This window comes from Phodopus roborovskii, unplaced genomic scaffold, assembly GCF_943737965.1.
Source record: "Phodopus roborovskii unplaced genomic scaffold, PHOROB, whole genome shotgun sequence".
In the NCBI taxonomy this organism is placed as follows: Eukaryota; Metazoa; Chordata; class Mammalia; order Rodentia; family Cricetidae; genus Phodopus; species Phodopus roborovskii.
Window position 1 is genome coordinate 17,816,119 of NW_026126567.1, and position 12,011 is coordinate 17,828,129.

At 44.6% G+C, this 12,011-nt stretch overlaps 1 protein-coding gene across 1 annotated transcript in view; it reads right to left on the reverse strand.

Annotated features, from left to right (window-relative positions):
* Rgs22 (regulator of G protein signaling 22) overlaps nucleotides 1-12,011 on the reverse strand; it is a 95,267-nt gene that overhangs the window by 47,966 nt on the left and 35,290 nt on the right. The window contains exons 10-12 of the mRNA XM_051202544.1: nucleotides 10,039-10,213; nucleotides 5,336-5,469; nucleotides 1,368-1,482 (exon numbers count right to left, since the gene is read on the reverse strand). Of these exons, the coding sequence (XP_051058501.1) occupies nucleotides 1,368-1,482; nucleotides 5,336-5,469; nucleotides 10,039-10,213 (424 nt within the window). The remainder of the gene's footprint in view (nucleotides 1-1,367; nucleotides 1,483-5,335; nucleotides 5,470-10,038; nucleotides 10,214-12,011) is intronic.

Consider the following 12,011-nt stretch of genomic DNA (forward strand, 5'->3'; position numbering starts at 1 on the left):
AACTCTGCTGTTTATGGCTTCTCTGCCAACAATGCTAGCAATCCTAATAGCATCCTTGACACACGGAGAGCTGGTTATTTCTCAGTCGTACAAGTGACTCCAGAATATGCCCAGAGATGGGTCGTTCATGCAAACTCGCTGTTTATGGGGCTTTGACTTCTTCATGCTCCCCAGACAAACACGGTGGGGACAGGTTTGAGCAAGGCTTTTTACTCTCTTCATCACACTGTCTCTGCCTACTAGACAAATTCTGAGCAGAGGCATAATGTTGGTTTGTTTTTAATGGCTAACTAAAAGCATTTGAATCTAAAATATCCTTATTTTAGTAGGGAAAATGTCCTTGTTGGTAGAAAAGGAGAACTATTTACTTAAAATAAAAGAAGTATGCAAAAACATAACAGTATTCAGATAACATTGGTAGAATTCTCAGAGGACATGAGATCTTCATCTAAGTCTCGCATCTAATTCCCCTTGCTGTCAAAGTAGCTGCACTCTGGAACCCCCAGTGGGGTAGTTTAATCGGCTCCCCATAAGCTCACTAGGAATGGCACTATTAGGAGGTGTGATTTTGTTGGAGTAGGTTGGAGGAAGTGTGTCACTGTGGAGGTGGGCTTTGAGGTCTCATATGCTCAAGTCATGCCCAGTGTCTCAGACCACTTCCTGTTGCCTGTGGATCAAGATGTAGCTTCTTCTCCATTCTCAGTTCCCTCTCCAACACCATGTCTGTCTGCATGCCACCATGTCCTACCATGATGCTAATGGACTGCACCTCTGAAACTTTAAGCCAGTCCCAATTAAGTGTTTTCCTTTAGAAGAGATGTGGTGGTCATAGTATCTCTTCACAGCATTAGAGACCCTAAGACACTCTGTCTTCATAAAAAAACCTCAAGATTTCCAAGATATGACATCCAGTGTTATTTTAATTAAGAGTTCAAAACAGAACAAGAATACTAAAGGGTCTTATTTTGTGTCTGAAGTAGCATCAATACATCAGTTGTTTCCAAAACAACTGGTTTTGAAAAGGGTAATCACCAGCAACATAGGAGGCAGAGGCAGGCAGGCAGGTTTCTGTGTGTTTGAGGCCAGCCTTGTTAGACAGTCAGGAGAAGAAGGAAGGAAGGAAGGGAGAGGGGGGAGGGAAGGAGGGAGGAGAGAGGGGAGGAGAGAACAGAGAAGAGAAACAGCAATCAAGACCCATACAGGACGAGCAGAGCAATGATATAAAAAGAAACACAGGCGAAGACTTTGTGGGAAATTCCTTTGTTGTTTAGTAGAGAAAAAAGCATAATAAGCTTTTTAATCCCTAAAATTAGGGACATTGGTTGATTAAATGAGGAACGTGGCTATTTGGTCCTTAAAACACTTACGTTAAGCTCTTCTGTGTAAGTATATTTTCTGTCCAGCTGGGGCTTCAGACATTCAGAGATGTCGGTGAAAGACGTCAAGGGAAATACTGTGCTGCCCTCTGAGAGCCACTTTGACCTAGGTTACAGGTGTGAGAACAAACTGATCAGTTAACACACATGAGTGCTGTCAATCTGTGGTGTCAGAGAACTTTCTCAGGGCGTTAAAGCCTAGATGAGAAACACGGTCGCTATCTGACTTGACGGCGAAACTGTGGACAGTAAGGGCGAGGAAAGAAACAAAGGGTGTCCCTACTGGAGAAAAGTGTTAAAATTGTCTTTACTCTTGGATAACACACGGTCTCTACAGGATATAAACTGAACTCACAAAAATCAGTTATTTCTGCACTCTAACAATGGCCAAAACAAAAACAAAACATTTCATTCAAAATAGCCTTAAAAAACCAAAATATTTATTTAGCCTGGTGTTGGTGGCACACGCCTTTGATCCCAGCACTTGGGAAGCAGAGGCAGGTGGATCTCTGTGAGTTCAGGACCAGCCCAATCTACAAGAGCTAGTTCCAGGACAGGCTCCAAAGCCACAGAGAAACCCTGTCACAAAAAAACAAAAAACAAAGTCACTGTGTACAGAGTGCTAGGCTGGTCTCCAACTCAGAGATCCACCTGCCTTTGCCCCAGAGTACACCACACCTGGCATGCTATTCTTTTCTCTCTCTTTTAAATAATTAGTACACAAAGTGCTTTACTGTGCTCAAACAAATCTGAAACCAATAATGTAAATGTTTAAAATTCTCAAAGACGTAGATTAATCAACAAAAGCCATCCATTTTATTACATATATTTATTTACTCTGCAGATTACATACTTGTACACTATGACATACAATCATGTCCACCTTCCATTTATCTTCTTCAGCGGTCCCCCCATCCCCCCTCACCACTCACATCTTCTTTGTCCCCTATTAAGTCCACTTAGGACTGTCCTTGTGTACATGGAGTGTCCACCTTCAAAGACGATCCCCACCCCCACTCAGCAGCCTCAACTGAAAATAGTTCTTCAAGGAAGGCAGAGACTGGTGACCACCTCCTTCATCTATGTGGGGGACTGTGGCTGGCTTGATCATGTGACCACTGCTGGTGTGAGTTCAGGCCATGCTCCTCCCCACCCTCCAGCCCTTACATTCCTTCTGCCTCCTCTTCCCGGTGTTCTGCATCTGGGGTGGGGGTTGATAAACATCCTCTGTAGGGCTGAGCAGCTATGCATCTCTGTACTGGCTACGTCAAAGAGAAAGAAACTTCTCTAATCAAAGTTGAGAGCAGCCCGGTTCAGATGCAGGCTCCACACCAGGTCAGCCACTGGGACAGCTAGGAGTTGTGCAATGTTGACCGGTTTTTCTTATTTCTATCTCCGTATCTCATTTTTAGTGTTTAAGATGAGGTCTTACCGTGTAGGCCATGTTGGCTTAAAACCTACCATCCTCCTGCCTCACATCCTGAGAGCTGGGATAATAGACATGTGCCACCACGCCGAGGTATGTGCAATTAAAAAAAGAATAACCTATGGAATATTACACTGCATTACAGGAACAAGCAGTGGATACATGCAGCGACTTGGACAGCTCTTGTGGGAATAAAGTCTAAAAGGTCACACTGTGGTTGCCACCAGCATGGCATGAATGTCACTCTCCTGTTTCTGACACTATAGTTATTCCAGATTCCCCAATCCTGACCTTAGCATTGAGGACTGAACTCTACATCTCATGCATATGACATAAACATGGTAACAAAAAGATGCATGCTTGCCTGGTTTTGTTTTTTATTTATTTAAAACTTGGTGATTTAAATGTGAATTTTCCTGCATGGATGTATGCCACAAGCAAGCCTGGTTTCTGATGTGGTCAGAAGACAGCCTCAGATCCCTGCAATAGGAGTTAAAGATGGGTGTGGGGAACTGGGCCCCCTAACAAGAAGAACGCCTGCTCTTAGCCCCTGAGCCACGTCTTCAGCCCTGTGTTTTTGCTCTTTACTTTGAGACGCGGTCTCGTCTGAAGCCCAGGTGTTTCTTGAACACCCTGGGCAGCCCAGACTGGACCTGACTGCCTGCTTAGCTTCTCAAACAGCTGGGATAACAGGTCTCCCCTCCTGGCTCAGTTTCCTTAAAGACAATAATGTGCAAACTACACTCCTCTCAAAATAAAAGTTAAAAGAAGGGTGATCTATACTAATTGATTCATTTTCAACTTCAAAATAATTTTCCAGGTATTACTCTCTGGCCTGCAGTCAATCACTTTGTCATGGAAAATTGAGCCTTTAGCTCACCCACTTTGCAATACATTCACTTAAAACTCCCACTATTTTGTCTTTCACAACACTGCGATGCTCTGTATGTGTGTCGCCTCGGATCCTATTGGGTCTCTTGTTCTCTTGCTCACTCTGCCTTTAATAGCCGCCCAGTAACTCACTTTCCTCTTGTACTTTCCTCAGCTCCACACCCTTCTTTCAAGTGTTTTGATCACAAATATCTCAAGCATATCTTACACTTTTATTATGGTAACACATTTGTTGTTGTTGCTGTTGTTTGTTGGCAAGGATGTGAATAATCTGGAACTGAATACACTTTTGCCTCAGCCAATCAGGAGAAATTTAAACTCTACATCCATTCTGTAAGGACTCAGGCGTTATGCTGGCCTGCCCCTGTCACCTGGCAGAACGCACTGGGCAGTGCCCTGGTCAGCCCAGGGTTCCATGGCTAAGTAGTCTGTACATGGGTGCAAAGGACCCCTTTAAAGGATAGACCCCTGCCCCCCTCTCTCCTTCCCTCTCTCTTCCCCGAGGCTCCCCTGGGGCAGACCGGACTCTTCCTGTCCCTCTTCTCTTCTGTCCTCTCTGTCTCTGTGTCTCTTTACCTCTTTTCTCTTTCCTCCCCTCCCTCCCCTTTCTAATAAAACTTCTTACGAAGCTCTGTCCGCCTGGCATGTTTGTCCCTCCGCCTCGGTCACCCTCGCCTGCCATGGAATCCACTGGGGTCCCCCACGAGCATTATATTAACATGTTCATTTAATACTAACTAAATATACACCATGTGCTACATATTAACATTAGATGTTTTGCTGTACCACACAGAGGCTTTTCCTATAACTGAAATGGTCATCTCCCTCCTCCAATCTTATTTTTCCTGCTTCTGAGGGCAGCATTTATGAAAACAAATGTAAAATGGCTCTCAAGTGAAAAGTTCAACTTCAGTGAGGATAAATCCAATTTCTAGTCTATCTGCACATCAAAGGTAGAACATATCGTGCTGGCGACAGTGTCATAAAGATGTCACTCTCAATCCTACAACTCCTAACAGACAACTGTAGTGCCTCAAGGAACTGGGAATTCTGACTGTACCTCCATGCATGCATATGTAGGAGGTGCAGGAACTATTGAGTGGTGAAGGCAGGACAATGTCCAGGAACTCTGAAAACCACGCTGTATGCATTTAACGTTATTTGAGTTGCTAACTTCATTGTTATAAGAATGTTACTTCAGTATAAAAGAACCAATGTCAAACAATAAATTACTAAACACAGAATTGTTCAAAGCTGATATCCAAGGATATTCTTCAGGGTAAAGAGAAAAAAAAAAATCCCACTGGAAATCCAGAACAATATAAAGTGAGGAAACACAAAGTAGAGAGACAGCGCAGTGTGTTAAATGGCGCCAGTGCTCTTCGGGGTCTTACGGGTCCTCAAACCTGAGAGGAAGCAGATTATAACAGAGCCAAATAAGTATTAGAAGGTCCTCCTCAGTTAGAAGTCCCGCCTACGGCTGGAACCAGACACTATCTCTTCAAATGTATTACTCTCTGGAATTCTTCTAACTTAAAGTATGCAGGTCAGTCATGAGCCTCGAAACATACTACTGAGTCCTAAGAATTCATATCGCAAACCAGTAATCTAAAGCACGTAACATTAAAAAGACTGCACCTACCCTTTCTCAAGACCATCATCCTTAGATGAGACTGGATGCAGGGACTCGCTCCTCCCCAACTTTTGAATCCCTTCGCTTACTCTTGACAATTTCTTAGGAGATTTGGATTGATGAAATAAACCAATTTCATCTCCCTAAAAAGTGAGAAGATAATGAAATGGAAAATGGGCAAAACGAAAACAGAGAATAAAGTTCTGCACATACATCTCAAGCTAGTTTTAATCTCTAGATTTCAACCCTCACTCTACTGCCTACTAAACACCCCATTGAAATAGAACTGCTTACTTCACACACACACACACACACACACACACACACACACACACACACACACACAGGTTTTATGAGACAGGCAGAGTAAGATACAATAGCAACTCAGGAGATACACAGAGCCAGAGACTGGCTAGGTCCTTACTTCCAGGACCATGGAGGCAGACTCCTTCCTGGGAAAGGAATTTGGCAGCCATCCCTTCTCCTGGAGCAGGGTAGGTTTAAAATTTGTATAGGAGAGCACCAGACAATGGAGGGGCAGGGAAATAAAACAAGGATATTTGCTCAGCTGGAGCAAGGGATCTCTAACCTAATAGTACTGTCTTTCCTTTTAGGGACATTTTATGTTTATAGTTATTTTTCCCACTCTTAAAAGTTCCTAATGGTAGGAGCAGGAGAGATGATGGCTTGATAGTTATGAGCTGCTCTGAACTGATTGCACTTTTAGAGGGCCTGAGTTCAATTCCCAGCACCCATGTGGTACCTCACATCTGTCTGTAACTCCTGTACCGAGGGATTGGAAGCTCTCATCTGGCCTCTGTGGGCATGGAGCATGTTCACAGTACATAGCCATACATGCAAACAAAATACCATGAATTCAAAATTAACAAAATATAGTTTTATCAAAGTCTGAGGTAGATTTGTGCCAGGGCAGTTGGGGCTCTCAGGAAAGACCCAAGAGAGACCTTGGAGGAACAATAGGGAGTTGGGTAGGGCGGGGGCCACTAGCAAAAGGGAAGATGAGTCATCGAGGGTAAAGACACTGGGGCTGAGGAAACAGGCAAAGCTGCTCTTCACTGATGGAACTTCAGGTTAAGGCTGGGCATGTGGTGCCTGTCTGTAATCCCAGCACTCGGGAGACCGAGGCAAGAAGGTCACAAGTTCAAGGCCAGCCTGGGCTACACAGAAAGTCCCTGTCTCGAACAAAGCATGTGCAGTTTTAGGTACTAAAAAACTGTTAATGAGAAATACTATAAGAGCCTGAGCCTATAATTAAATATATAGTATGTAAATATGGTTAAATATATAGAAACAGAAAATAGAACAGTAGCTTCCAGGGTTCAGGGTGGAGGAGGGAGGCAGAGTAGCCCTCATACTTCAGAATCATTTTTATTTACTTATTGGAGGCAGCAACTTACCATGCAGACCTGTTTGTTTTAGAACTCACTATGGAGATCAGGCTGGACTCAAACTCAGAGATCTGCCTGCCTCTGTCTCCTAAATGCTAGCATTTAAGGTGTACATCACCATTGGTCTGTAGTGAGATATCCACGCTAGCCGCTCCTGTTGCACTGACCATGTCCATTTGGGGATGGAGGAAGGCTAGGTGTGGGGTCCAGGACCCCATCTCTCTCTTTCCTCTCTCTCTCTCTCTCTCTCTCTCTCTCTCTCTCTCTCTCTCTCTCTCTCTTGGCTCCAGTCAGGTCAGAGAGCAGCCTGGGCGTGGATCCTTGGAGCAGGAACTTGTGGGGCATTGGTTTCTCATGTAAGTGACTTCTCCCCAAACAAAATATATAACCCATATTATAAAACCTCGTCCCATGTATTATAATCTGTGTATTGATATTGGCCCATACATTATTTTCTAAGTGTGGTGTAAGGTGTGCATGCTCTCACAGGTCAGAAGACCCTGTGGAGCTGGAGTTATAGACAGTTATGAACTAGGTACTGAGAACTGAACCCAGGTCCTCTGGAAGAGCAGCCAGTACTCTTAACCACTGAGCCAGCCAGTAAGTTCAAGTTTTTGAACTTGAACTTTGTTGCTTGACTGACAGCTGTAAAAAGTCAGAGAGGTCAGTGGGTAGGGGTACTCACTGCCAGGCCTGACAGTTCCATCAACTCAAGGCCAGCTTGAGTTCCATCCCCGGGACTCACATAGTGGAAGGAAAGAATCAACTCCCCAAGTTGTCCTCTGACACCCCCAATCTGTACACTGTAGCATTACATTCTCGCTCACAGAAAACACACACACACACACACACACACACACACACACACACACACAATGCAAACAAATGTAATTTAAATGAAAAGAACAGACAGAGTAAATGATGGAGGAAAACTAACAAGCCACACTAAGCACAGAAGAGGGACCGCCCTTCACTGTGAGTGTGTTAATGCTCACTCACTGTGTGTGCCAAATTAGTGGGACTACACACTGAAAAGTCCATGTTGAACTGGCTAGTTCTACGGCTCATCACTTTCTGCCGAGGAGTGACAACAGAGCATTTGGGGCAGGATCAGAACACGTTACATGATGACATTGCTCACCTTGGGAAGAGCTTAGAGAGGGAGAGGCAGGCAACCCTGGTGTATTACGTTGCACACACACCAAACTCTCCCACTCCAGACACTGCTCACTCACTGGAGTTTCTTAACATATGACCTAGGCTTTTCCTCCTCCACAACTGCTCCATTTGACAATGCTTACCTCAGTCACAGACAGCATTGGATGGCACGCTCCCTGGGCCATGCCTCCAAGACTCGTCTTTACCTACAGCCCAGTTACTGAACTGCACGGGCTGACTCGGACACTCAAGTGTCCAGGTGTGTAGGGTCTCGAGGTGCAAAGCAGGTCAGGAAAAAGTAAAAATAAAAAGGGAGGGGTGAGGAAATGGGTGAGGAAATGGTGGAGAGTGTGGTGGTGTCTGGCAGCAAGAATGTCACTGGGCCAGGGAATTAGAAATGCAAGTCTTACTGAATCTTGATCTCTGGTGAAACCCAGGGGTCTCGGTCTGCACAGGTTCTTTAGGTGACACTAAAAGCCACCTGTTAGCAGCAATGCTGAATGCTTAAATCACCTGGAATTTTATTAAAGCAAGGCTCTAATTCTCATGTTCTTGTGGGGTTGGGGATGTGGGTCCTAAGCCAACTCATTGCCTTCAGAGGGACTCCAGGCTTTTCCAGGCCAGTTACATCAACCTGTGAAGTCGGGACCCAGGCCCTGGCAGACTTTAAAAGTTCTTGGGGAGATTTCTAATGTGTGCCTGGAGTTCTGAAACCAGAGAAAGAAAAACTGTGACCCTGCTGAAGGCACTTAACTACTATGCATGGAAGTCAAACATTTAAAATGTATTATATAACTTGCTGGGTTTTGAAATGAGACATTCAGACTCTAAAACGGTCCTGGGGCAGTTTTGTGTGACTATGTCCAATAACAGAATATTCTGTGATAGCCTTACGTGGTGAAGATGAGTGAGGGCCTTTATCACTGAGGTCACTACCTCAATGTGACAGAATATGTAAGTTTACTATTTCCTACAATTACCCTGTTTCTCCAGATTTCCCCTCATCACTCGTCTCTTTATTCTTTGCCTTATGCCCAGCTCCCTTCCTCTGGTTTTGGTGTGCTGCCTTCAGCCTTTCTACTCAATTCCTACTGTGTTTGCTAAGCGACTGTTCTATGCTAGCTTGTTCTAGGGATACATACTCAACACGGAGAATTCCCTTCTATTCTAGAAGGAGGTAAAAGGTGATCAATGAAGGAATCACGTGGCTGCAAATACAATAGAGCAAGGCAGGGCAAAGGGCACAGATAAGTGTGGAAGACCCTTATATGTGATCTGTACGTGAGCGCTCCTGTGGAGCACAGCCTCTCACTAAGTGATGGTTGAGCTGCCACCTAATGGTTGTGAGAGGGAAGGTGTGTGGCTGTGGAGGGGGTACAACAAACAGGGGGAACAGAAAATGCCAAGCCCTGAGCTTTCACTTGACGTCCAAGGACAAGAAAGGGACCAGTGTGGCTGGTTTGGAGTAAGTAGCAGAGCATGTGGGGGAATGAGGTGGCGAGGTTAGCAGGGACCTCCGCGGCCTTGCGGTTTCCAGATTTCATCCTAAGTGGAGGTGGAGGCCGCTAGAGAACTTGCAGCAGACCAGTGGCACGTCTGTAAGTGTAGAGGGACCTCGCTGCTTCCTGAACACACAGGGGCCTTCCCTTCCTTCCTACCCGTGGTTGGTGTGTACACTGTAACAGCAAAAGCTTGTGATGGATTCCAGAGTCAGTGGCTGCCTTGGTCGTTTTGCATTGCTCTGATGGATTAAGCTAATAATGGCAACTCAAGGAAGGGAAGGTTATATTTGGGCTCATGGCTCCAGAATGATTCTCTCCATCACGGTAGGGAAGGCATGGCAGCAAGTGGGGAAGGCAGGGCAGTGGGAACAGGCAGCTGGCAGATCACACTGTGTCCACTTCAGGAAGCAGAATGTGAACAGAAAGCCATAAGGCCTCAGGATCCAGCCCCAGTGACAAACCTCCTCCAACACAGCCGCACCTCTAGAGAAAGGTTCCACAACCTTCCCAACCAGTGCCAAGTGGGGGCAAAAAGTGCTCGAACATGTAACCCTGTAGGGTGTAGCTCACATTCAGACCACAGCAGTTGACAAATACCAACCTTGCAGTTAATAAACACCAGTTCGAGCACTGGACACCCTACCTGGACCTCAGGGACCTGTGGAATGCAAGACTTTGGCCTTAATGGCAGGAGGGTTGCCATCTGTGGGAAAGGGTCAATATCCTTCCTTGGTTTCTCTTGACGGAGGCGCCAGAATCTAAGCTCAGCACTAGCGTTTTTTGTTGAAGGTGAATGAGTCACACAAAATCTTGGTGCCCTGTTTATTGAAAAGCAAAACAAACTGAAGATGGAACGATGATAAATCTCAGAATCAAAAGCCTATAAGCCACATCATTATCATGATTATTAGTCCTTTCTGTCACTTTCTATTTCTTTTTCTGCTGGTTTACCTTAAAAATATTTTTCTATGTGTTACTTTATTATATTTAATTCACTAGTAGGAAAAGGTAATACATATTAGAAAACTCATAATAGTAAAATTATTACCTGCTTGATAAAAAAAGAAATACCTAAAACTATTAAGGAATTTAAAAATAACATAAAATGTGTTCTGGTAGTTTTAAAGCAGTTTGGTATTTATAATATCAAATAAAAACTGATAAAGTTAATGCTTAAAAATATTAAAAACATCTCATTTCAATTTTGATTTTTTTTTTTGAGACAAGGTCTCTATATATCTCTGGCTGTCCTGGAACTCACTGGCCTAGAACTCAAAAAGATCCAGCTGCCTCTACCTCCCCAGTGCTGGGATTAAACACGTGCACCACCATGTCTGGCTAAAGAAATAAACATTTTAGAATGCTACTAAAGTAGGCTATAGTTCATATTTACATATTTTTAAGTCTTATACTTTGAAGGTAAGAATTACTAAAAGAAAGATGAACTCTGCTTCAGAATCTCAAGGAAAAGACTGTTTGGCCCTCAATTGGAGGAGTGTCCTGGTAGCCAGCAGTGGGAGGGCCCCTTGTGGTTTTCACAGCTAACTCTAGCTGCCAGGCCTGTGGCTAAATTGTTCTTTAGACCAGGTTTCACCTGATGGCAAGCCTGAGGACTAATTCCTATTTCACGCTCTGGAGACTGGCAGAAAGCGATTTCCCTATAAAGTGGGAGGCAGGAAGGTGCTCCCAGTGTGGACCTGTTAGGGGTGAAGAGAACCCAACAGAAAGCCCGGCAGTCAGTGTGGCCACTCCAGAGTGTGCTTCTGAACTTCCACTCTTAGACCTGGGAGCATCCCGTCTAAGCACCCCAGTGTCCACAATACCCCAAGACCTTTCCCGACTGCTGCACCTGGCAGCCAGGGAATCTAGACACCTTAGTCTCTGGATTCACATTAAAATCTATTCATATGGGTCCACAATTCTCTGCTGCCCTCACCGTCTAACTGGCTCTTACTCCACTCCCAGCATTAATCTTTGATGAGCCAGCCACTCTATGAACTCCACTCCACGGCAAGTTCTAAATCAGTACTGTGTCATCTCGGACACCATCATCATACAAGCTATGATGCACACTGGTTTTACATGTCTTTAGTCTCAAGATCTTGTGATCGGAAGATACTTACAGATAACCACCAAGGATTGTATATGAGTGCACATGCACATGTGTGTGTGTGTGTGTGTGTGTGTGTGTGTGTGTGTGTGTGTGTATAACCATAAACAACTCTCTCCAACCCTCTAATGTTTTCCCATGAGTGAACGGACATACATACAATGGATAAGCCACTCGGGAACAAAACAGAGCAAATTGTTGAAACACACAGCTTGGCTACACTTTGAGAGAGTTATGCTGAACTTGGAAAGCTTGTGCCCAAAGATTTCGTGTTAGACAATTTGTACTGATGTTTCCCGGGAGTTGGGGAGGAAGGAGAGGAGGAGGTTGGTGTGGTGCTGAGTTGACAGTACAAGGTGTGCTTGTGCATGTCTTGACTTTGGCAGGACATGTATGACTCTATAAATGATCAAATAACATCACACTAAATAAACACACAGAAACGAGTGCATGTAAGATTCATGACATGTGGAAAAGATAGGCACATCAATGTTGGCTTTACTCAT